Source organism: Pelobates fuscus, chromosome 13 (assembly GCF_036172605.1).
Source record: "Pelobates fuscus isolate aPelFus1 chromosome 13, aPelFus1.pri, whole genome shotgun sequence".
In the NCBI taxonomy this organism is placed as follows: Eukaryota; Metazoa; Chordata; class Amphibia; order Anura; family Pelobatidae; genus Pelobates; species Pelobates fuscus.
This window is the reverse complement of record NC_086329.1, coordinates 110,654,434-110,681,477: the sequence shown is the minus strand read 5'-3', so window position 1 is coordinate 110,681,477 and position 27,044 is coordinate 110,654,434. Positions and strand designations below refer to the sequence as shown.

The 27,044-nt window shown below is 41.4% G+C and overlaps 1 protein-coding gene across 1 annotated transcript; it reads right to left on the bottom strand.

The window, feature by feature from the left end:
- Nucleotides 1-15: 15 nt before the first annotated feature.
- On the bottom strand, nucleotides 16-25,035 carry LOC134583476 (receptor-interacting serine/threonine-protein kinase 3-like). Its single transcript, XM_063440405.1, has 10 exons — nucleotides 24,833-25,035; nucleotides 20,890-21,208; nucleotides 18,691-18,833; nucleotides 15,749-15,798; nucleotides 7,859-8,017; nucleotides 5,812-5,918; nucleotides 5,639-5,699; nucleotides 5,424-5,491; nucleotides 3,142-3,175; nucleotides 16-704 (listed from the first exon to the last, which is right to left on the bottom strand). The coding sequence occupies exons 1-10, from the start codon at nucleotides 24,964-24,966 to the stop codon at nucleotides 454-456; spliced, it is 1,326 nt and encodes a 441-aa protein (XP_063296475.1). The 5' UTR covers nucleotides 24,967-25,035; the 3' UTR covers nucleotides 16-453.
- Between the last annotated feature and the right edge of the window lie 2,009 nt (nucleotides 25,036-27,044).

Genomic DNA, 27,044 nt, shown 5'->3' with positions numbered 1-27,044 from the left:
CTAAACAATTCACATATTTCCAAAACGTAACAAATACAAGGAAATGGTTGGTTAACAGTTTGATATAAACGTTTACATTTTATGTCGATAAATTTCTCAAAAGACGTGTTAAAATAGGAAAGCTATTTACATCGTAACGGTGAAAGCTCATTAACCCCTTAAGGACCAAGCTTCTGGAATAAAAGGGAATCATGACATGTCACACACGTCATGTGTCCTTAAGGGGTTAAAGAAAAGACAAACATGAATCCTTCATTCTGGTGCAATTTGAAACATTCTTTAAAACAAACATTCACCTATCGGAGTTGAAGGCAGTAGTGGCTGACACAGGTAAACGGCACTCTAAGCAATACAACCTATTCCCTGGCAGATAATGACAACTGCGGGACAGGTTGAAGAAGACTTCAGGTCGGCACTGATACCTTGAGACGTAGAGGGAAGGTGGTTTCTGCTCTACGATGTCAGGGAATCCATAACTGAAGAACTGTATAATTTCAGCAGTTGTAAGAAAACATCTGAACTTCTCCTGCCTTTGTTCATTATGTTCAGCAGCGTTGCCCTCACTAGGTTTTGACTAGTTCCACTGGCTTCGATCGTGCTCAACTCCTCCTGGCTTATGATCTTCTGAGAGAATAAGTCATCGAGTATAGAGGTGATATCAGGGTTGGCATTGACAATTGTAGCAAAGTGTTTTCTGAGAAATTCTGCAAAGATACCATATAAAGGGTGAGGTTAGACCGCATCTCACGAAAAATAAAATAAATGTAATTCCAGGAATATGTTTAAATCAAATCAGGTGAAATTAAAATAAATGAAAATAAAGTATGTTGCTTTTATCACTGTTATTCACGAAAACATGAACTGTTAAAGGGACACTATAGTCACCTGAACAACTTTATCTTAATGAAGCAGTTTTGGTGTATAGAACATGCCCCTGCAGCCTCACTGCTCAATCCTCTGCCATTTAGGAGTTAAATCCCTTTGTTTATGAACCCTAGTCACACCTCCCTGCATGTGACTTGCACAGCCTTCCTAAACACTTCCTGTAAAGAGAGCCCTATATAGGCTTTCTTTATTGCAAGTTCTGTTTAATTAAGATTTTCTTATCCCCTGCTATGTTAATAGCTTGCTAGACCCTGCAAGAGCCTCCTGTATGTGATTAAAGTTCAATTTAGAGATTGAGATACAATTATTTAAGGTGAATTACATCTGTTTCAAAGTGAAACCAGTTTTTTTTTCATGCAGACTCTGTCAATCATAGCCAGGGGAGGTGTGGCTAGGGCTGCATAAACAGAAACAAAGTGATTTAACTCCTAAATGACAGAGAATTGAGCAGTGAAATTGCAGGGGAATGATATATATACTAAAACTGCTTTATTTAGCTAAAGTAATTCCTTTAATAATTCCAGCAGTCAAACTAATAATTCAGTGATAATCTGTCTTCATTTCCACATAAAGCCAGATCGTGAATCTTAAACCAATGAGTAGTTCTGACCACTGTGGTTAAATAATAGTAAACCGAGGGGCGTGGCTCGACCACAGATGGAGTAAGTCGCACGCTGCACTCGCTCCTAGGCCCCGACCCGTTCAAGCCCAGACCCTAAGCTCCTTTCTCGGTCCACATGGGGAAACCCAAACGGGTGGCGACCCCGAGACACCCACCTACACCCCACACGAGCCAACAACCCGGTCCCATGGACAAATTCCTGTCCACCCCGCAGCACCTCAGAGGTACACGAGGCGCCTTCCTCCCCGAGCACCAGCAGTGTAGCAGGCTCCGCTAGCGACGCTCCCTGCGCCACACACAATTGACTGACTTTGAACGACTTTGCACGGACAGAAAACACTTAGAACACGCGGTATCCTACCTCTACACAAGCCTACAGTCACTGGGCAATGAAAGCTCACGGAAAAATGGGAACGAGAGACGGGTACGCACTTGACTATCCAGGAGTGGGATAAAATCTCTCTTTTAACTCACAAATGCTCCATTAGCTCCAAATTCCAAGAGATGAGCTATACACTACTCACACAGTGGTATAGGACCCCAGACGCACTTAGACACATGCATGACACAGCCTCTGGAAATGTAACTCTGCCCTGGGCACCAACCTCCACATCTGGTGGTCATGCCCCCGCATAGTTCCGTACTGGCGCTTGATACACACTAAGATCAAGGAAATAACGGACTCAGACCTCCCATTGCAACCACTGCCGATGCTCCCTCATCACACATCCATACCTACACAACAATACAAAAAATCCCTCACAATACACCTGCTCTCCATGGCAAAAAGTCTCATCCCACTGAACTGGAAAAGCCAGACAGTACCCACCTACCAACAGTGGGTAGATAAGGTAGAGGAAATCCATAACATGGAAATGTTAACTGCGTCCCTGCAGGAGCGCTCGGACAAATGTGCCCTTCTATGGTACCCCTGGACATCTTATACCGCACGGGACAGGCTTGACCCCCCATACCTATCTTTCCAAGAGACCCCTGGTAGACACATCCGCTACCCCCAACCCCTCACCATGGTTTGAACCCCCGACCCTGACATTCCCCCCCTTTCCTCTTAACCGCGACATAACATGACTGAACTCCGCCAGATCTCTGACAGCCCTCCAGGTCAAGAATCCGAAAGCCTACCACCCACGGTGCTCTCACCCCCTCCCTCTATGCTAGACGATAACCTAACAAGTATCAACGTACAACCACAACCACCTACATATCACAGGCACACCTATATTACATATAGCACACATGGGCCACACCCCAAGCCTCTGAATAAGATCCGCTCAGGTAGACGCATAGAGAGGTGACGGCGCATTAGTTACGAGTAAAACACTGAGCTTAACTCCGGCCTGCTGCCAGGTCTAACGCTCTGTTATTGCATATGTCACACATTGTAACTTGATGCCTGATACGCCAACCCCCCCTCCCCTCCACCTCTCTCTTTTCTGTATCCCAACCTGACTTGAAAAACCCAATAAATAAAGAATGTCAAAAAATATATAAATAATAGTAAACCATCTGTTCTTTATAGGGTTTAAAATTTGCAAAGCGATTATGCACCGTATCACTGCAAACTTTGTTTATATAAAACCATGCACACACCACACAATATAGCACTGACTAACCTCCAGAATCAATGGGTTCTTCAAAAGGTTCAACCTAAGTGAGAGAGAGAGAGAGAGAGAGAGAGAGAGAGAGAGAGAGAGAGAGAGAGAGAGAGAGCATTTCAATCTCAGAACCAAAACCAACCAGACATCTTCCACGTACTCTAGTGAAATCACTGCTCTAGATGACCATATGAAGAATAAGCTCACAATCAAAATACAGAATTTCAGAATTCTCATTAAAGGGACACTGCTCCCTGCCTGCCATATATCTGGAGAGCTTGAATATGCCAGAATCTGCTCCCTGCCTCCATACTACTGGAGAGCTGGGCTCTGCCAGACGCTGCTTCCTGCCTGCCATACTGCTGGAGAGTTGGGGTCTGCCGGACGCTGCTCCCTGCCTGCCATACTCCTGGAGAGCTGTAATCTGCCGGACGCTACTCCCTGCCTGCCATATTTCTGGAGAGCTGGAACCTGCCGCTGCTGCTCCCTGCCTGCCATACTCTTGGAGAGCTGGAATCTGCCGGACGCTGCTCCCTGCCTGTCATACTACTGGAGGGCTGGGGTCTGCCGGACACTGCTCCCTGCCTGGGCGAGCTAGAACCTGTCGGACGCTGCTCCCTGCCTGCCATACCACTGGAGAGCTAAGGTCTGCCGGACGCTGCTCCCTGCCTGTCATACCACTGGACAGCTGGGATCTGCCGGACGCTACTCCCTGCCTGCCATATTTCTGGAGAGCTGGAACCTGCCGCTGCTGCTCCCTGCCTGCCATACTCTTGGAGAGCTGGAATCTGCCGGACGCTGCTCCCTGCCTGGGAGAGCTAGAACCTGCCGGACGCTGCTCCCTGCCTTTCATACCACTGGCGAGCTGGGGTCTGCTGGACGCTGCTCCCTGCCTGCCATACTCCAGGAGAGTTGGAATCTGCCGGACGCTGCTCCCTGCCTGCCATACTACTGGAGAGCTCCTGGAGAGCTGGAACCTGTCGGACGCTGCTCCCTGCCTGCCAAACTACTGGAGAGCTGGAATCTGCCGGACGCTGCTCCCTGCCTGCCATGCTACTGGAAAGTTGGGGTCTGCAGGACGCTGCTCCCTGCCTCCATACTACTGGAGAGCTGCTCCCTGCCTGCCATTATGCTGGAGGGCTGGGGACTGCCAGACGCTGCTCCCTGCCTGTCATACTACTGGAGAGCTGGAACCTGCCTGACGCTACTCCCTGCATGACATACTACTGGAGAGCTGGAACCTGCCGGATGCTGCTCCCTGCTTGTCATATATCTGGAGAGCTGGAACCTCCCGGACGCTGCTCCCTGCCTGCCATACTACTAGAGAGCCGGAACCTGCCAGACGCTGCTCCCTGACTGTCATACTACTGGAGGGCTGGGGTCTGCCGGACGCTGCTCCCTGCCTGCCATACTGCTGGGGAGCTGGAGTCTGCCGGATGCTGCTCCCTGCCTGCCATATATCTGGAGAGCTGGAACCTGCCGGACACTGCTCCCTGCCTCCATACTACTGGACAACTGGGGACTGCCGGACGCTGCTCTGTGCCTCCATACTACTGGAGTCTACCAGACGTTGCTCCCTCTCTGTCATACTACTGGAGAGCTGGAACCTGCCAGACACTGCTCCCTGACTGCCATACTGCCGGACGCTGTTCCCTGCTTGCCATACTACTGGAGAGCTGGAGTCAGCCGGACACTGCTCCCTTCCTCCATACTACTGGAGAGCTGGGGTCTGCCGGAAGCTGCTCCCTTCCTCCATACTACTGGAGAGCTGGGGTCTGCCGGAAGCTGCTCCCTGCCTGCCATACTTCTGGAGAGCTGGGGTCTGACTGACGCTGCTCCCTGCCTGTCATACTACTGGAGAGCTGGAACCAGCCGGACGCTCCTCCCTGCCTCCATAGTACTGAAGAGCTGGGGTCTCACTGACGCTGCTCCCTACCTGCCATACTGCTGGAGAGCTGGGATCTACTCAGGAGGAACTATTGTTAGCCCTCCTCAGGTCACCTGATCACCTACAGTCAATAAGCTAAGCCATGCAACCCTCTGGCTCAGCTCATACAGAAAGCTTCTGGTTCTTCGAGGTAGTGGATGCAAGGAGTGGTGTACAGGTTGACTACTTATAATGGGGGGCATAAATGCCCTCCTTGCACCATAACCACTACAGTGGTTATGATGGTTGGAGTGTTCCGCTATCATTTACCATGTTAATATATACGGAAGAGATAGTCAATATAGCAGATGTTATAACAGGTAAAATGCCTCCATCCCCAATTTAATTAATGTTCATGGTTATCAAACCTTACCTGTGGTTTTGATTCAACTCCATTAAGAATCTCCTGGTATACCTGAATGGCGAAGGAACCGGTGATGTCTATATATATATATAAAATAAAAAGTGCATTAAAACATAATGTAATAATAAGACAAAGAATGGGTTAAAAATAAATTAATAATGGCTCTCAGTCCCAGTTACACAAATAGATAGATTGATTCACATTGTAGGATCCCATTCACTAACCTGATAAATCGGTCATAGACGACACATTAACACCATCAGGGACATCGTCTACCTTGGAAGCCTGCGGACAACAAGATAATAAGGAGAAATCAAGTTTTTGCGATGCTGCTTATTCCCACGAGCCGACACGATCCCTCTGAAGGCGCTCGGGGTATGGACAGATTGTGACTCACCCTGCGGGATGTGGACATACTTCTGAAAAAATCCAGAACCTGCTGGATAGCTTGGTATATATCTTTAGCATAAGCCCGGCTCATGGACAAAGTCTTTGGTTTACAATCTGTAATGGAGGCAAAAACCATGTCAGATGGAAAGCACACTGCAATGATGTGACATGATAAAGAAACAAAATCAGAAAGAAAGCAATCATGCTTGGGTAATAATGAAGTACAAATAGACCGTCAGCTGGCAAAAAAAGGGAAATCTGATCATATTAGCCGTTTCTAAACCGAGTAAGTGCATTACACAAAAACACAACACCAATATCAGGAGAAGAAAAGAGACACCACGGTCAGAAAGAAATAAAGGGAAAATGTGAGACCAGATACATGTCCTCACCCCACCAGCAGACCATAATCAGAGGATCTCCTTCTAAACATACAGCTGTGCCAACAACATGGAATAAGCCTAACTAACTAACTCACCTGTGCTGGAGCAGTGACAGCATCACATTCAGGGAGGTTAGTGGGCCCTTTCGACAGGTTTAAAGGGACACTATAGTCACCTGAACAACTTTAGCTTAATGAAGCAGTTTTGGTGTTTAGAACATGCCCCTGCAGCCTCACTGCTCAATCCTCTGCCATTTAGGAGTTAAATCCCTTTGTTTATGAACCCTAGTCACACCTCCCTGCATGTGACTTGCACAGCCTTCCATAAATACTTCCTGTAAAGAGAGCCCTATTTAGGCTTTCTTTATTGCAAGTTCTGTTTAATTAAGATTGTCTTATCCCCTGCTATGTTAATAGCTTGCTAGACCCTGCAAGAGCCTCCTGTATGTGAGTAAAGTTTAATTTAGAGATTGAGATACAATTATTTAAGGTAAATTACATCTGTTTGAAAGTGAAACCAGTTTTTTGTTCATGCAGGCTCTGTCAATCATAGCCAGGGGAGGTGTGGCTAGGGCTGCATAAACAGAAACAAAGTGATTTAACTCCTAAATGACAGTGAATTGAGCAGTGAAATTGCAGGGGAATGATCTATACACTAAAATGGCTTTATTTAGCTAAAGTAATTTAGGTGACTATAGTGTTCCTTTAAAGAACATTTACCTAGACAGCAGTGTGAAAGATCCTCTAAATAGGACACATACGCAGACCTCATGGTTACATATCCCAGCAGACCATTACAGCCATTCAACTGCTGGTGGAAGTGTTAGAATTCCCCTTTATACATGGCACCCAAGGATGCAGTACCAGAGACAGGCTCCACCAATTACCGCAGTAGCAGTATGCTAAAGGAGATCTGTCACTTCTCCATGATATATGTCCATCATGTACCTCCATGAATGGAAACCATTGCCATTTAGTAGATAGAGCAATGCCTCTAGTGGCTATTTTTCTGTCACACCCCGCTCTTACAGTAAACCTGGGTGCGCTTTTCATCTACAATTCTCCTCTGACGACCATTGGATTGGATGAAAAAGAAAAGTCAGTGTGCTGTTGCGGCAGCAGTTGGAGCGGCTGCAGGAACTGTAGCTTGGAGCTAGAAAAATAGTGACTAAAACCTTTATTCCTCCTGTTTTTTTATTTACATTTTTTGGGAGAGCCCTTAAACTAAAGACAGGGGAGAACACTGCAGTCTTAAGTATACAGGTTTGTATTGCCAACACTATAGTGTTTCCTTAATAAATGTGAATTTGTGAGGAGAGAAAAATAAGAAATTCACAGTAACTGGGCGCTGCCATCTTTGCTATTTCTCCTCATTTGCAATGTGTGCCCTGGCTGTGCCTTGGTTGACATTTGCTGAACCTTTAATAAAGAAAATTAAAAGAAAACCGAGCATCTCATGAAAGAAATGGTTACACAAGACAGTTTTATTGAATGGTGTAGATTGCAGAGCTGTGACAGTTCCCGTTTAAATGCTCTACCACTAGATATTAAAGTTTATTAGTATTCGATACATCTTTTTATTAAACGGACACCGTGGGTGGAAGACATTGTCACGGCCCGTTAATGAGGACAGTTTCTGATTAGCATTTTAAACCAACAAACACAATCCTACCAGAGAAACTGGGTCTTGTTTCTGGATCTTCACTCCAACATTCCATCATCAGCTCAATAGCTTCTGGAACCATCTTCTCAGAAGTCCACTTTTTAACCAGGTCCATGTCTGGCCTGCTGCCATTCGGTATAAGCAGTTTAATCATCATGTTGTCTGCAACTAAAGCACAATAAAACTCAATCCAATGAATAATGTGACGCAAATTATATAAAGGAATATAACAAGTTATACTTGGTGTTTGCATTCTACTGATCAATGTATGAAGCAACCATATGCAGTCCTGGTAAAACCGATTTGGAGATTTAAAATACTTGCGCACAAAAATTCATAAAAAGTGACAATTCACAAAAAGTGCATCAAAGTGTCTCGAACATGCAAATAATTTATAAAGTTCAGTCTTACATCTAAACAATAATTATTATAGAATTAAATATAGGTTTTATTCTCCGAGCAGACCTCTGCGCCTGCTTCTAATCCCAGCCAGGCATCAACCCATACAGCATAGGAAGTTGCAGCAACCAGTGTAATGTGGGAGGACTTATCATGCTTAAGAAAGCCGCAGGAGTCAGTGCGAAACTCGTCGTGAGCCGTAAGTGCACGCTCGAACCTGGACGGTGCTGTACGCCGAGGCTGACAGGGGAGAGAATCATTAGAGATAAGGAGGTATTTTGAGTGTAGGATCCTACATTCGGTAGTACTTTGTATATCACTTGTGGAATGGAATAAGTTTCAAGCTAAGGATTTTCGGCTGGTGGCGAGTCTACGCATCTGGCACTAGTGGATCCCACGTACTCAAGTAGTTGTTCCTCCCTGGGCACTATAGTCTAGAGTAGGAATCCAGCCACTCTGCACTTGTTAATTCAACTATTTAGATATCCAGTCTTTTTAATTTTTTTCACAGTATTACACTAGGATTTTGTTTATGTTTTTTTCATTTTATACAATCTTTGATCGAACATTAGGATTTGATGCACGTATACCTGTTTTTGGTCTTTTATTGCCACAAATCATTTCTACTCAAGTGTGGTGATTATAACACCGTACTTGAAGTTTGGCGTTTGTGATTTACTAGTGTATTCACATCGTTATTGTGAATTGCTGCTGTCACTTGAATATTTATTTTGCATGAGAACATGTTCGAGACACTTTGATGCACTTTTTATGGATTGTCACTGTAACGAAGCTCCCTGTGCCCCTGGCTGGCAACCTCTGCCAAGGACCACTTCCTAGCTGGAACAGGGGACAAACCGCAGCACTTCTGCCCACAGTCGCCGTGGCTCGACAGGGGTCCTGGAACTGCTTCCTACTGGAGCCGAATGGGGAGTTCGCTCTAGACACCCCAAGGCACTGGACGACACTCAGTCCTGGGAGCTCTAGTCCTTGCAAGGACTTTCCCCATTGAATCCTCCACACTGGAACAGTGATTAGTGATTAGCCCTTTCCCCTCCCAGTAACCAGACAACACATCGTTCTGGGAGTACAAGCTGGATGTCTTTAATCTGGCCAGATGGCCTGCTTTTATACAATTTGGAGTAACAGTAAACACTCCCACAGAAAACAGGATACTTCCTTGTGATGTACTGCCTGGCACCCCGACCAGGTGCCTCCGCCAATATCATAAAATATGATCTTATATTATACTTTTAATGCAAGTTACATATTTATTTATCCTAAACATTTTAACCGTTAAAGCTATATATTACAGCAACAAACAACAAAAATAAATTATTAAATTACTTTTGTCGTTTAACACTTTGCTCCTTCAAGCGCCTCACTTTAATAAATTGTGACTGAAATGATATCCAATTAATGATCTATTAATTTACATTTCTTGCTCAGACCTATACCAAATTAAACTGTTTCCTATTGTCCTAATAAGATTATATGTATAATTGTATAAGAATTATATGTGTTCAGCGACGCTTCTCCGGTTTCTGCAAGAATATTAAGAGCAGGTAGCAATTACCATCATTCTTGAGCTAAGCCTAAATACGCCTAAGTATTAGTTATAAAGGCCCTATGTGCCCGGTTTAATAAAGTAATATTAATGCTTATACGATCTGATGGTACCAGTAAAAATAAAAGGAAGATCATTTTCTTGGTTACTTTAGGGATATTAGTTGGAGGTGATTGGAGAAGTATTGTTTTTGGGTCATGGGATAATTGCTGATTCGTAATTTGTTTTATTATTCTTTCAATATTCTTCCATAGTGCATTCACCGCTTCACATGTCCACCAGACATGTAGCATAGTGCCTTTATCTGTATGACAACGCCAACACATGTCCGATGTTGCCGGAAACATAATGTGCAGACGCACAGGAACCATGTACCACCTGTACATTCTTTTCCTTACTGCTTCTAAATGCGCAGTACTAGTAGTTAATCCATTGTGAGCGTTAAAAATATGTTCCCACTCACTCAAAGGAGTATTCTCTTGAAGATCTTCTTGCCAATCTTGCATGATTTTCCAATTTGTATTTACCACTGGATTAGCTAGGGTTTGATAGCATATAGATAATGCCCTTTCCGGAGAACTTAATGACAAGCATTTCTCTTCAAACTTCGTTATGGAAGATTGTAACGTATCTGTTCTGGTACAGACCTTTTCAATGTCTAAAATTGCTTTAATTTGAAGATATGCAAATGTATAGCTTTTGTAAATTCGAAAAAGGTTTTAAACCCTTTATAGTACATAAGTGAAATATAGGTGTAATTCCTGCTTTTTCCCAATTCTGATATGGGAACGTCGCATTACAAAAATATTAAATTTTAATTGGAGTCGCTAAAGCCCATGGGTAAGCCGTACATAATTTATCTCTGTAGATATCCCAGATTTTAAGTAAATGTTTAGTGGATGGCAACATATTTGAGCTTAATTGTCTTCATTCCTGAGGTTTCCATAATATTGTTGCGAGATCTTGTGGTCCACAATACATATTTTCTATTGCCACCCATTGAGGAGTATAGCTGGTTGAATGGGCACTAATAACGTTCATAAGTATAGCAGAATGATAATATGCCTTTATATTTGGTATCCCCAAATACCTCCATTTTTCACACTTCTCATCAATAATGCTTTGGGGACTCGCGGGTGTTTACTACCCCAACTAAAGCCAACCATAGCTGCTTGAATACGTTATATATATCATTTTTAGATTTAACTATTTTTATAGAAGAAGGGGAAATTAAGACTGAGAACTTTTTTAAAACCGTGGATGCCAACAGCTTTGAAAAAGAAAGCCGTCACTTTACCCCTTGGATGGAGAATTCCCCTAGAGGCCAGTTTTTACGGATTAGGCGTAACTGTACAGATATAGAGAATTATGACAATCAATCGATAAAAATAAAGAGACTTTTTAGAGAAGGGATACGAGGAAACCAGATTAGAGGAAGCAAGGATAAAGGTAAAGGAAACGGAATGTAAAAATCTCCTAGTATATAAGGATAGAGTGAAACCAAATATGGAAGGGGTGCCCTTCATCCGTAATTATAGTACGGAAAATAACAGAATTAGGCCTATTCTCTGCCAAGATCCAACCGGAACAACCTCGATTTATACATAGAGGCGTTCGAAATCTACAAAGTATTTTAACTTCCAGCTTTATGAGAGATAAAAAGAAGAGCAATATGTTTTTTTAACAAGGAAAAAGGCTTCTTCGCATGTGGCAAATGCTTGGCATGTAGAAAAATGGGAAATAAGAAAAGAAGAATAATGGACTTTAAGAGTAAGGAAGGGAAAGAACAGAAAATAAGAAAAGCTATCACATGCCATACGGATAATGTGATTTATGTGATACAATGACCTTGCGGTCTAAACTACGTAGGGAAAACCACCAGAGCACTCCACATTAGGATCGAGAAACACAGTAGGAATATCCTAAAAGGAGCAGATAACCAGAGTGTACCCCTCCATTATAAACAATTCCATAATCAATCACCGATAAGCACCATATTTTTAGGGTTAAAAAGAGTAGAGTAGGACTGGAGAGGAGGCAATTTTGATCTGAAATTAAAGGAACACTATAGTCACCTAAATGACTTTAGCTAAATAAAGCAGTTTTAGTGTATAGATCATTCCCCTGCAGTCTCACTGCTCAATTCACTGTCATTTAGGAGTTAAATAACTTTGTTTCTGTTTATGCAGTCCAGTCATATAGTATAAATATATACAACTACACAGAATGTAACCATTTTTTAGAATATATAGGATGTATAAGAGCAGATACCAACTATTTGAAACACATTAGATATTTGTAAAAGCGATTTTCAGATTAAGAGGTGTGTTGATTCATTGTGTTCAGATACAACTTGCATCATAGATATGTATCTTCACGTGATTATTTATTTATGAAGATTAACGGGATGTGAAAGTTTGAACTCTTTTTTTGCTACATTTGCTAAATACAACTTGTAACACTGACATATATCTTTATTCAATTATGTATTTGTGAAAATCGATGTGATGAGAAAGCGTATACCGGTTTTATTTCATACATAGTTGCATTTGCCACTCTTTTTCCCTGTCTCTCTAACTATATTTGGAACTAATATACCATCACATAATATGAGAGATTGTAGATTTTTTTTATGTGGACAGTTGTAGAGCATGAGGAATACGATCGGCAAAGAAGATTATGATGTTATATGCGGAAGTAATGAGCAGCGAGAGGGAGGCTTGGAACACACACACATCGCTCGACGAAAACTTTAGAAAATTGGCGCGAGAATGAACAGCTGCACAACATGCCGAGATGTATGGACAGGTACTTAAGCAGGACTCCGGATAGACGGAGGATTGTACTGAAGAAATATACCCAGCTGAGGAAGCTGAAGGGAACTCGGCGAAACGCGTCCTGGGGACTTTACATATCACTTTTATGCCCTTATTCAGAGTATTTTATATTTTGCATATTTTATATTGATTTCTGATTTTGATGTTGTTGTTTTTTTAATTGATTTTCTAATTGGCCACTAGAATTTAAATTTGAGATCATCTAATAAAAGTATTTTACTTATACACTTGGGCTACTGGTTCCTGCTAATAGGCGTGAAGTCCTGAACTACACAACGTGCTGGGACCGAGCCTATTTATGGCTCCATCCTTGTGAGTATAATATATACCTATTTTATATTGGACTGCTGGCTTCAGACCATATTGCACCATATATATGTTCTGTTTAAGCCCTAGCTGACATCCTGCAAGATTACCTTACTTAAAGAAGGGGAAGGTCGCCTTCACGGACCTGTGAGCGCTTTATCCATGAGCTTGGTAAAAAGATCAGAAGAATGTGAGTGATTTTCTTTAATATATGTAGAATTCTAAATATAAAACAGTTTCACACTATTGGAGTTAAATTCTGTTTTTAGGCAATTACTGCCAGAATATACCAACACTACTTTGACAACACTGGAGAAATACGCATTCTGATTTTGGACGGACTCTGATTTGTGTGTAGTGCTACACCTTTTTTGTATTTTGGTTTATGTGGTTGGTGTATGTGGAAAGACTACACTTGGTGTTACAGCAGCTATTGTGAATAGTATTTGTGTATAACACTGTAATTATCTATTTGTATTTAGCGCCAGTATATATTCCTTTCTCTCACAGTAGAAACAAATACACAATTACATTGTGTCTCAGATCGAGGAAACTCCCATACAAAATCAGATAATCCCTCCTCTGTGCCTGGGAGATAATTGGATTAGGAACTGTACTAACGTAATCTCCAGGCACAAAAACACATTTCAGCAGTACCCCGAAAGTACCCTTAAAACCCCACAAAAGTTACATCGCCTGATAGCCCCGATCTGGGTGACTAACATATCCAAAAATCACCCAGATCGGTTCAGGATTTCCATGGACCGACCGCACACAAGGCTCCTGCTCTAAATAGTCAACAGTCAAAATACCAAACGTAGCAGTTCGAGGTAGGTTCAGTCTATGTCCCTCGTTCGGCAGCCTGCTCCCACACAAATCTAGCCGAACATACGTAGAGATGGAAGTCTCAACGGTGTTCACGACGTTGAGTGTCCGATCTCCAAGCACAAAAAACACATTTCACAAACACCCCAATAGTACCTTAAAAATACCTAAAAATCTCACAAATCATCCAAGAGCCCCGATCTGGGTGACCTACATATCCAATAATCACCCAGATCAGTTCAGGAATTTCCTGGAAGTCATAATTTGACCAACCGCACGCATGGTCCCATGCCCAAAACAGTTCCAGAGAATCAGGGGCTTGCGTTCAGTCTAGGTCGGTAGTTTAAAACAAAACAAGCTACTGAACATAATTAATATTCTTAACCTGGAGCTTGTTTCCCTTGTTCGTGGGAATGTTTCCACCGAACAGTGTCTTTCTACGAGTTGTAGAACCGAACATAGGCAATCATGGAAGTCCAGCGGTGTTCGGGAGTTTCAGGATCCAAAAATAGTTTCATGAACTTGATGACCAAACACAGCTGCCTGTGTTCATGCTAACAAGTTGGCCGCCCCCTCATACACCACCACGAACACTTAGAACACTGCGGTGGAAATTGCTACAAACTGGCAAATAGGCTTAACAAACACCAGGGTGGTCTCCGGTTCTTTCGGCTTTTTGGTTCCCGAACCATACAGTCCAAATACACAAACGTAGACTTTTACATTAAATTTTACATAGTCTGTGGGCAGGAGGCTGGCAAGTAGGCTCCCCAGGAGCTCGTGGCAAACTCACTTGGAAAGGGGAGTTTGTAACAGTCACTTTTTATGAATTTGTTTTGTGCAGCTATTTATAAGTATTTATTAAAGCACAATAAAACACTATTCATGCTTCAACCTGGATCAAAACTACTCCTGGCCAGACATCCACCACTGCGCCCGCTCCTTCTCCTGGCCTGGCATTGACCCCTTCACACGATTCTACTCCCAACCGAGCATCGACCTTGGCAATCCCTGTGTCCATTCCTATTTCCAGCCAGGTATCAACATCTGCACCCACTCATACTCCCGGCCAGACATTGTCCCCTCCTAGGGCACAATATTCTAGATTTACAGACACCTTGGGTGAACTAACAAGTACACCACTGGCAATTCTACTACCACAGGTCACTGCACTTCAGCATTATTGGAGTTCTGAGTTTCACCACTAGAGGTCTCTGCACCATGGGGAAACAGACAGGCTTATAAACTTGGGTAGAGCTGTTACACATATAGTATGTTTTAACGTTAACCATCAAAGCTTGACTTTCCTGACAGATACAGAAGGTGGTGCCAGTGAAGAAGAATCCTGCAACGCTACAGACACAGTATCAGCACAATCAGAGTTCTCCCATACAAACGTTTAAGCGAAGCATAAATGGTGTGCGTGAGATACCGCCACACAAATACATTTTCAGGTGTCGTATCATTTTAAAGGAACACACCAATATTTTTTTTACAATTTAGTAGACATACCTCCATATAAATATGCATGCATTTTTTACAGCATTTGGTGGTATCTAAAGAAAAACAGCTTGAAATAGCTGCAGACCTGCTCTGCCTCCCCTCCGCAATACAAACTTTCAGTCTGAATATTACAATCAGATTTCTTATATGGCGAGCGTGGCTTTCCTATTGGCGAATGACAGGTGAGCATGTTAACCAAGTGCCCCTGCCGCTTGCATTAGCTGAATGGATGCAACAGAAGCAGAAAAACATCTTCCTGGCTTTCTGACGGACAACCAGGGAGGCGTTTCAGCCCCAATTATAAATGGGTCGATTTCTATTGATATCAGCTGGTTTCTGAATCAGTAACCTAAAGTGCTTTATGTGTCTGAAGTGTTCCCTTAAGGCAGTTTTATTAGGGCTGCATAAGACAGAAAAACAGCAGACGTACAAGGACAGAGGAGATTATGTGATGGAACATACCCTCATACGGCTCCTGACCTGACAGAACCGACCACGTTAAGATGGCGAAGCTGTAATACAATGAAAGGTACAATCAGTAGGTCGGGGAGGTGCAGTCGGAGTGTGAGTGAGAGGGGATATTCATACATGCATGCCTCGTGGCTGCTAGAATAATAAACATGTTCAAAAGTCATTTTAATGGGAAGGCAAAAAACAAACAAAAACATTAAAAATATTATCTGGGGTCCATAAATCTATATCTCAATGTCATGCTTATAAAAGAAAATTCAAGGGATATTTATCTCGAAGGGTCTTTCTATGTACCAAAAACACTTCAGCTTAATAAAATAGTCTGGTGTGTAGACTATGTCCCTGCTGTCCTAAAGATCAACTCTCGTTTAAGCTTTAAATCACTATTTCTACATCCCTAGCCACACCTCCCCAGGCTGTCAATCACACAGTGTTTACTTTAGGACTAGAGGTGGAAGATGTCCCTCTCAACCCCCAAAGCCCCCGGCATATAGTTTGTCAGTAACCTCTTGCGTGACTGATGAATATAATTCTTTGTAGCACATTAGTGTGAATATTTTTCACCCACCTAATTTGTATTCAGTTATGTAATATAGTGTTAGCGTTCCCTACTAATATCTATGTCCATGCATATTTGATTTTTTGGGGCATATTCACTTGCTTATAGAGTGTGATGTTATATTATGCTCAGGGTTCACAATGCTTCTCTGTTTTGGGAAATAGAGGGAGGATTAAGTAGCTACCAAACCCTCTGGGATACTTCCTTCAGAGTATTTACCAGGGGTCCATAAACCACACTTTTGTAATAGAGCAAACACAGTAAGTGCACATCTGTACTTTGCTTTAATATCGTTTTAAAACAGTACTATCCTATGATGTGTTTGTTTTATTGTACATTTTTTTAAATGTGGTATTTGCAAGACCTTAAAATGTAATACGAATTCATTAATATTTTTTAAAATATATTTACTTTTTTTTTTTTTTTTTAAATACATTTTTACGTATTATCTGTATAATAAATTAGAATGGCCAACGCCAACCTGGCATAACCCTCTCAAGGAAATTTCTCACATTGCAAATAAAAATGTATTTAATGTTGGAGTGTTTTGAAGCCTATTTAGGTATAGCCCCCCTCGCTATTCCCCTAAATAAAGGGTTACTTACCTCGTATCCCACAGTGAAAGGGTCTTTTTCCACAGTTACAATCAGGATCTCCCAGCCAACAGAATGCTTCTCACTGAGAGAGAACATATGTGCAGCAATCCAGTTGGTTACCACAAGAAGCACCAATCCAGTGTGCCACCACGAGAAGCACCAATCCAGTGTGCCACCACGAGAAGCACCAATCCAGTGTGCCACCACGAGAAGCACCAATCCAGTGTGCCACCACGAGAAGCACCAATCCAGTGTGCCACCACGAGAAGCACCAACCCAGTGTGCCACCACGAGAAGCACCAATCCAGTGTGCCAAGAGAAGCACCAATCCAGTGTGCCACCACGAGAAGCACCAACCCAGTGTGCCAAGAGAAGCACCAATCCAGTGTGCCATCATGAGAAGCATCAATCCAGTGTGCCACCAAGAGAAGCACCAACCCAGTGTGCCACCACGAGAAGCACCAACCCAGTGTGCCACCATGAGAAGCACCAACCCAGTGTGCCAAGAGAAGCACCAATCCAGTGTGCCATCATGAGAAGCATCAATCCAGTGTGCCACCAAGAGAAGCATCAATCCAGTGTGCCACCAAGAGAAGCACCAATCCAGTGTGCCACCAAGAGAAGCACCAACCCAGTGTGCCATCACGAGAAGCATCAATCCAGTGTGCCACCACGAGAAGCACCAACCCAGTGTGCCACCACGAGAAGCACCAATCCAGTGTGCCACCACGAGAAGCACCAACCCAGTGTGCCATCACGAGAAGCATCAATCCAGTGTGCCACCACGAGAAGCACCAACCCAGTGTGCCACCACGAGAAGCACCAATCCAGTGTGCCACCACGAGAAGCACCAATCCAGTGTGCCACCACGAGAAGCACCAATCCAGTGTGCCACCAAGAGAAGCACCAATCCAGTGTGCCACCACGAGAAGCACCAACCCAGTGTGCCACCACGAGAAGCACCAATCCAGTGTGCCACCAAGAGAAGCACCAACCCAGTGTGCCATCACGAGAAGCATCAATCCAGTGTGCCACCAAGAGAAGCACCAACCCAGTGTGCCATCACGAGAAGCATCACTTTACACTTCGTGCCCCAACATAATCTGAAAAAGCACCCTCCCGCCTTTCTGACAGTTTTGTGACCGGACACTGTTAACCACTAAATCTCTTCAGCAAGTTTAACGGACATTATAGAAACCCAGACTACTTCAGCTCATTGAAGTGGTCTGGGTGATAGTCCCAGGTCCCTTAACGCTGGAAAGTAATTATTGAAGTTTGGATAAACTGCAATAATTACCTTTGAGGGTTAGCTCCACCTCTACCAGACAGCCACTAGAGGGACTTCCGGGTCGTTAGGTGACTTTTGGTCGTCCACAAACTACGCATGAGGACATTCAGTCATGTAAAAACCCCACAGGAAACATTATACAATGCTTTCCTATGTTGGAATACTAATGCAAGCACGGTCATTGCCACCGGCTGTCGTTCGCGGGTTGACGGAGCCTGAACCAGCAGGGACATCGGTGCTGGACTCCGGTAAGTGACAGAAGGGGCTCTTAACCCCTTCTGCACTACTGGGGAGGGGGGGCACTATAGGAATCTATAGTGCCAGGAAAACAAATTTTCCCTTAAAGCAGTTTAAGCATTTTGCATGTTTTTTTAACCAGTACCTAAAAGTGAGAGAGCCCAGTTAGTCAAGAAAACCAAAGAATAGTCACATTCTAAGAAACAGCAGCTTCCATTTGCAATGCCCACACTCATTCCCAATCCAGTCTCACCTGTAAACATCAAACTTTTTTGTTGGCTTGTAGTTTAAAACTCTTAAAGACTCGGGTGGCATGTACGATATCGTGCCCGGCCCTGACTGGTTTAATGAGGTGGTAGCGGAGCCTGCATTTTTAGCCAGTCCAAAATCCGTAATCTGAGAGGAAAAGGTAAAAAAAAAATGATGTGTTGTGATTTCCTTTTTCAGCATGTTACAAAGTAGTGTGCAAAATACAAAAATAAAGCTTCTGTGTAACATTCACCAATATGGGTAAGAAAACAAGAGACCAAAAAAAATCTCTGCTACATATCACAGCACCAGCAATCGCGATTCTGCACGTACAGTCATGAGAAATAGAAAGTACGCCATTCTTTGAATTCCATGGTTTTCCCAATTCAGAAACATAACAATCATATGTTCCTTAGCAGGTCTTAACATTAGGTAAATACAACCTCGGATGAAAATCAACATGACATACTACAGTGTCATGATTTCTTTAACAAAAATAAAGCTAAAACGGAGACGCCATGTGTGAAAAACGAATTACACCTTATTATTCAATAGCTTGTAGAACCACGTTTAGCAGCAATAATGTGAAGTAATTGTTTTCTGTATGACTTCATCGGTCTCTCACATTGTCGAAAATGTTTGGCTCGCTCAATGTTCCTCAAGTTCATTGAGCTTTGCCGACATTTGTTTACGCACAGCTCTCTTAAGGTCCCACCACCGGATTTCTATCAGGTTGAGGTCTGGACTTTGACTGAGCCATCGCAACACCTTGATTCTTTTCAGCCATTCTGTTGTAGATTTACTGGAGTGCTTGTGATCATTGTCCGATTGCATGAAGCAATTTCGGTCAAGTTTTAAGCTGTCAGACAGACCTCACATTTGACTGTAGTAAACTTTGGTATATAGAGAAGTTCATGGTCAACTCAATGACTGCAAAGTCCCCAGGTCCTGTGGATGCAAAACAAGCCCAAATCACCAACCCTCCACCAACGTACTTGACATGAGGTGTTTGTGCTGACATGTTGTGTTTGGTTTCTGCCAAACATCTCCATTTTGGTCTGGTCTGCCCAGAGGACATTGCTCCAGAAAATCTTGTGATTAGTTCAGATGCAACTTTGCAAACACAAGCCGTGCTGTCATTTTCTTTTTATAGAGAAGAGGTTTTCTCCTGGCAACTCTTCCAAGCAAACCATACTTGTTCAGTCTTTTTATAATTCTACTGTTAATGAACTTTATAATTTAACATGCTGATATCTGTAGTCTGAGATGTAACTCTTGTTTTTTTTTTTTTTTTAATTTCTCTGAGGATTGCACGGTCTGAGCTTGGGGTGAATTTGCTGGGACGTCCACTTATGGGAAAATAGGCAACTGTCTTGAATGTTTTCCACTTTTGAATAATTTTTCCATTGAAAAACGTTGGACTTTAAATTGTTTGGAAATGGCCTTATAACTCTTCCCAGTTTGATTGGAAGCAACAATTGCTTCTCTAAGACCTTTGCTTATGTTTTTCTTCCTTGGCTTTGTGTTAACACACACCTGAATTCTCCAGACCAGCAAACTACTAAAACTTTAGCTTTTACAGAGGTTGTCACACTTACTGATAATCAATCAAGGGCATTTGATTAGCAGCACAAGCTGGCCACTTGGCATCTAAATTCCTATAAAGAAGTAAAGTTTTACTTGGTTTTTCACACATTGCTTCTCCATTTTGGATGTATTTTTGTAAAAGGGATACTATAAGTGCCAGGAAAACAAAACTATTCCTGGAACCGTCGCATCCCCCTCACTGAAGCGGTCTGGGTGCCTATAGTGTCCCTTTAAATAAATTATGACGCAGTGTAAAACTGCACTCATTTACATTGCAGGACTAAGGGGGTCAGGGACACTGCACCCGGAACGAGTCAATGAAATGAAGTAGTCTGGGTTCCAATAGTGTTCCTTAGGGACAGATGATTGTTTTGTCCTGATATGTAAAACCATAACATTCAAAGATAGTGTACTTTCTGTTTCCCATGACTGCATACATAACTTGTACACAGCAGGGAAAGAAAACTGCTGTGTACAAGGACTGCTGTGTACCAGGACTGCTGTGTACCAGGACTGCTGTGTACCAGGCAGAGGGTGATCAGAAATCGCTAACATTGTTTAGAAGTTTTTCCATCTTTAAATAATCTCCATGTGAACCGGAGTCAGTGCTACTTACCTGTACATCCAAGTACTTGTTAAGAAGGACATTCCGGGGCTTGAGATCTCGGTGAATTATAGATGGATTGAGAACGTGGTGGAGATAATTCATACCAAGGACTACCTGATGGAGTATCTGAAACCTTAGAGCCCATGGGACATCTGGGACCTTATCAAACAGGGTCCGAAGAGAGCCATTGTGCATGTATTCCATCACTAGGCCATACTCTATCTGCTCTCCATCTCGCTTCTCATACATGCCAAGAAGTCGGAGGACATACGTGTAGTTTGCTTTATGCATCATGTCTCTCTCCTTGATGAAATCTCTTGGATCATCCCTAGAAATACAAAAAACTATCACAAACATAATCAATATACTGAGCTACAGTGCCCTTTAAACCACCGAATCATAGCATCGAAGGCATTTCATCCAGGAAAAATGCACAACCACATTCAGCTCTGCCCTCTATCTTTCCCTCTGACATGACATCAATAAGGGACTTTAGAAGGACATGAGGATATTCATACAATGTAATACTGTTTTGTATGAGAAGTGCTGTGCAATGTGCAGTGTCAGATTAAAATAAAGGTCAGAGGTCACACAGTATAAAGGTTATTATAAACAGGTTCTCTCTCACCCCCTAGGCCATTTTGAGTTGTTATTTTATAAATGCTATTATTATATACATCTCTCCCTCTGTGAGGTTATTATAATATTATCTCACCCTGGATAATTTTGAGTTATCATATAAAGGTTATATTATAATAATATTATTGTCTCACACTCTCTCCCCCCCGGGATCATATGGAGTTATTATCATCATCATATAAAAGGTTATTATATTATTATAATATCATAATTGTCTCCCCCCCCCCCCCCCCGGATCATTTTGAGTTATCGTATAAAGGATAGTCTAATATAATAATATTATTATTGTCTCACACTCTCTCCCCTGGGATCATTTGGAGTTATTATCATCATCATCATATAAAGGTTATTATATTACTATTATTATATCATAATTGTCTCACCTTCTCTACCACTGGATCATTTGGAGTTATTATTATTATACATAGGTTATTATATTATTATTTTAATATACAGGGTATTAAAAATATATAATATTGTCTCCCCCTCTCTCCCCCTGGATCATTTTGTGGCAGTATTATTATATGATATACTGGTGATTATATTATAATATTATTATCTCACCCTCTCTCCCCCTGGATCATTTTGTGGTAGTATTATTATATACAGGTGATTATATTATAATATTATTATCTCCCCCTCTCTCCCCCTGGATCATTTTGTGGTAGTATTATTATATACAGGTGATTATATTATAATATTATTATCTCCCCCTCTCTCCCCCTGGATCATTTTGTGGTAGTATTATTATATACAGGTGATTATATTATAATATTATTATCTCCCCCTCTCTCCCTCTGGATCATTCTGTGGTAGTATTATTATATACAGGTGATTATATTATAATATTATTATCTCCCCCTCTCTCCCCCTGGATCATTTTGTGGTAGTATTATTATATACAGGTGATTATATTATAATATTATTATCTCCCCCTCTCTCCCCCTGGATCATTTTGTGGTAGTATTATTATATACAGGTGATTATATTATAATATTATTATGGTCTCACCCTCTCTCCCCCTGGATCATTTTGTGGTAGTATTATTATATACTGGTGATTATATTATAATATTATTATGGTCTCACCCTCTCTCCCCCTGGATCATTTTGTGGTAGTATTATTATATACAGGTGATTATTATTATTATATACAGGTGATTATATTATTATTATTATTATAATATTATTATGGTCTCCCCCTCTCTCCCCCTGGATCATGTTGTGGTAGTATTATTATATACAGGTGATTATATTATAATATTATTATGGTCTCCCCCTCTCTCCCCCTGGATCATTTTGTGGTAGTATTATTATATACAGGTGATTATATTATAATATTATTATGGTCTCACCCTCTCTCCCCCTGGATCATTTTGTGGTAGTATTATTATATACAGGTGATTATATTATAATATTATTATGGTCTCACCCTCTCTCCCCCTGGATCATTTTGTGGTAGTATTATTATATGATATACAGGTTATTATTATTATTATATTATTATGGTCCCCCCCTCTCTCCCCCTGGATCATGTTGTGGTAGTATTATTATATACAGGTTATTATTATTATTATTATTATTATTATTATTATCTCACCCTCTCTCCCCCTGGATCATTTTGTGGTAGTATTATTATATACAGGTGATTATATTATTATATACAGGTGATTATATTATAATATTATTATCTCCCCCTCTCTCATGTTGTGGTAGTATTATTATATACAGGTGATTATATTATTATAATATTATTATGGTCTCACCCTCTCTCCCCCTGGATCATTTTGTGGTAGTATTATTATATACAGGTGATTATATTATTATATACAGGTGATTATATTATAATATTATTATCTCCCCCTCTCTCCCCCTGGATCATGTTGTGGTAGTATTATTATATGATATACAGGTTATTATTATTATTATTATTATTATATTATTATGGTCCCCCCCTCTCTCCCCCTGGATCATGTTGTGGTAGTATTATTATATACAGGTTATTATTATTATTATTATCTCCCCCTCTCTCCCCCTGGATCATGTTGTGGTAGTATTATTATATGATATACAGGTTATTATGTTATTATTATTATAATATTATTATGGTCTCACCCTCTCTCCCCCTGGATCATTTTGTGGTAGTATTATTATATACAGGTGATTATATTATAATATTATTATCTCCCCCTCTCTCCCCCTGGATCATGTTGTGGTAGTATTATTATATGATATACAGGTTATTATGTTATTATTATTATAATATTATTATGGTCTCACCCTCTCTCCCCCTGGATCATTTTGTGGTAGTATTATTATATACAGGTGATTATATTATTATATACAGGTGATTATATTATAATATTATTATCTCCCCCTCTCTCCCCCTGGATCATGTTGTGGTAGTATTATTATATGATATACAGGTTATTATGTTATTATTATTATTATCTCACCCTCTCTCCCCCTGGATCATTTTGTGGTAGTATTATTATATACAGGTGATTATATTATTATATACAGGTGATTATATTATAATATTATTATCTCCCCCTCTCTCCCCCTGGATCATGTTGTGGTAGTATTATTATATGATATACAGGTTATTATGTTATTATTATTATTATCTCACCCTCTCTCCCCCTGGATCATTTTGTGGTAGTATTATTATATACAGGTGATTATATTATTATATACAGGTGATTATATTATAATATTATTATCTCCCCCTCTCTCCCCCTGGATCATGTTGTGGTAGTATTATTATATGATATACAGGTTATTATGTTATTATTATTATTATCTCACCCTCTCTCCCCCTGGATCATTTTGTGGTAGTATTATTATATACAGGTGATTATATTATAATATTATTATCTCCCCCTCTCTCCCCCTGGATCATGTTGTGGTAGTATTATTATATGATATACAGGTTATTATGTTATTATTATTATTATCTCACCCTCTCTCCCCCTGGATCATTTTGTGGTAGTATTATTATATACAGGTGATTATATTATTATATACAGGTGATTATATTATAATATTATTATCTCCCCCTCTCTCCCCCTGGATCATGTTGTGGTAGTATTATTATATGATATACAGGTTATTATGTTATTATTATTATTATCTCACCCTCTCTCCCCCTGGATCATTTTGTGGTAGTATTATTATATACAGGTGATTATATTATTATATACAGGTGATTATATTATAATATTATTATCTCCCCCTCTCTCCCCCTGGATCATGTTGTGGTAGTATTATTATATGATATACAGGTTATTATGTTATTATTATTATTATCTCACCCTCTCTCCCCCTGGATCATTTTCAGAGCTATCTCTGTGCCCAGAGTGCGGCTCCATCCCCGGTACACCAGGCCGAACCCCCCGCACCCCACCAGCTCCAGACACTCCAGGTCCCCGGGGGGCAGTGACTGCATGGCTCAGGATCCCCGAAACCTCTGAATGAGGAACCAAGAACCCGGAACTAGCCATTCCAAGCGGCCACATCCTGCCCTCAACAAACATGGCCGAACTGGCACTTCCGGTTACTGACCTGGAAATACCATCCCCCTCAACAAACATGGCCGATCTGGTACTTCCGGTTACTGACCTGGTAATACTACACCCTCAAGAAACATGGCCGAACTGGCACTTCCGGTTACTGACCTGGTAATACTATCCCTTCAACAAACATGGCCGAACTGGTACTTCCGGTGGCAGTTTAAAGATGTAATTGTATCCATTAAACAGTAATAAAATGTCAGGAACTGAGCCCTAATTAAACACTCAGCTTCACAATGGATGGAGAATGTTATAAACCTGATCCTTGTAACTCAACACTTTAGTGAATAAATCCTAAATTAATGTTATACAGGCTGGGATAACCCTCAGTGAGTGTGTTACACTGTAATACCCTGTTACCATGGAAACTGCACAGTGCTGTAACACTGTCACCATGGAAACTGCACAGTGCTGTAACACTCTGTCACCATGGAAACTGCACAGTGCTGTAACACTCTGTTACCACGGAAACTGCACAGTGCTATATTACTCTGTCACCATGGAAACTGCACAGTGCTGTGACACTCTGTTACCATGGAAACTGCACAGTGCTGTAACACTCTGTTACCATGGAAACTGTACAGTGCTGTAACACTCTGTTACCATGGAAACTGCACAGTGCTGTAACAAAACTGCACCCTGCTATAATACTGTGTTACCATGGAAACTGCACACTGCTGTAATACCCTGTTACCATGGAAACTGCACAGTGCTATATCACTCTGTCACCATGGAAACTGCACAGTGCTGTAACACTCTGTTACCATGGAAACTGTACAGTGCTGTAACACTCTGTTACCATGGAAACTGCACAGTGCTGTAACACACTGTTACCATGGAAACAGCACCCAGCTATACTAATGTGTTACCATGGAAACTGCACACTGCTGTAATACCCTGTTACCATGGAAACTGCACAGTGCTATATTACTCTATCACCATGGAAACTGCACAGTGCTGTAATATTGTGTTATCATGGAAACTGCACAGTGCTGTAATACCCTGTTACCATGGAAACTGCACAGTGCTATAATACTGTGTTATGGAAACTGCACAGTGCAGTAATACCCTGCTACCATGGAAACTGCACAGAGCTATGATACTGTGTTATGGAAACTGCACAGTGCTGTAATATGATCAATAAACAGACAATGTACATTCCCCTGGTGTAGATAGCAGACACACTTAGTGGGTATTAGGTGAAACAAAAACACATAAATTACCCTTAGTAAACTGTATTGTAGATAAAGGATTCCTCTTATATCCTCAAGACAATATCAACAAAACACCAAAAAGATGGCAATCTACAATACAGAAATAATAGAGACGGACATAGCGCAATACTGTTGCAAAATAATTATAATCGTAGTTATAAATGATTGCACTCACAAAACCAATTTGATTGAAGGCATATCAAAATGTGATGATGTGGATAATTCAGGACTTGTGGAGCATCAGAATCATGTATAGGAGGAAAAAGACAAATAATAGTGCAGAGTATCCAAGTAAAAAATTACACACTTTATTCACAGGTACACTTACAAGATTGCAGTGTCAAATAGGCACATCAAGGTTCAGATGGAGTCATACATCCCAATGGAGAAATCCAGTGGAGCAGAGGAACCAGATGTATAAAAATAAATAAATAAATAAAACCAATAATGAAAATAAAAATGCTAATACTCTAGCACTAAAAACAAAGCCCTACGCGTTTCGTTCAGAAATGAACTTCCTCAGGGGCATCGAGCATACAATCATCCATATGCAAGCATGAAAATCAAGTCCAGAAACCTCCCTTTTAAATCCGTCCGGTTTGGCGCGAAAACGCCGGCTCAGCCGTTCACTTCCGGGTTCGGGCTGCTTCCGGTTACGTCATGCGTTCCGGAGTTGCTGTCCAAGCCTCAATTTGATTTCGTTTATCAGTGCAGAGGTAGCACAGAGGGAGAGTTCCGTT

What these genes read in the sequence shown, in the direction of transcription:
- LOC134583476 (XM_063440405.1), bottom strand. Translation starts at nt 24,966, where the DNA reads ATGCAGTCACTGCCCCCCGGGGACCTGGAGTGTCTGGAGCTGGTGGGG. An exon ending in ACAAGTACTTGGATGTACAG is followed by an intron (nt 18,834 to 20,889) that starts GTAAGTAGCACT and finishes TTTTCCTCTCAG; the next exon opens with ATTACGGATTTTGGACTGGC. An exon ending in GTATGTCCACATCCCGCAGG is followed by an intron (nt 5,700 to 5,811) that starts GTGAGTCACAAT and finishes TGTTGTCCGCAG; the next exon opens with GCTTCCAAGGTAGACGATGT.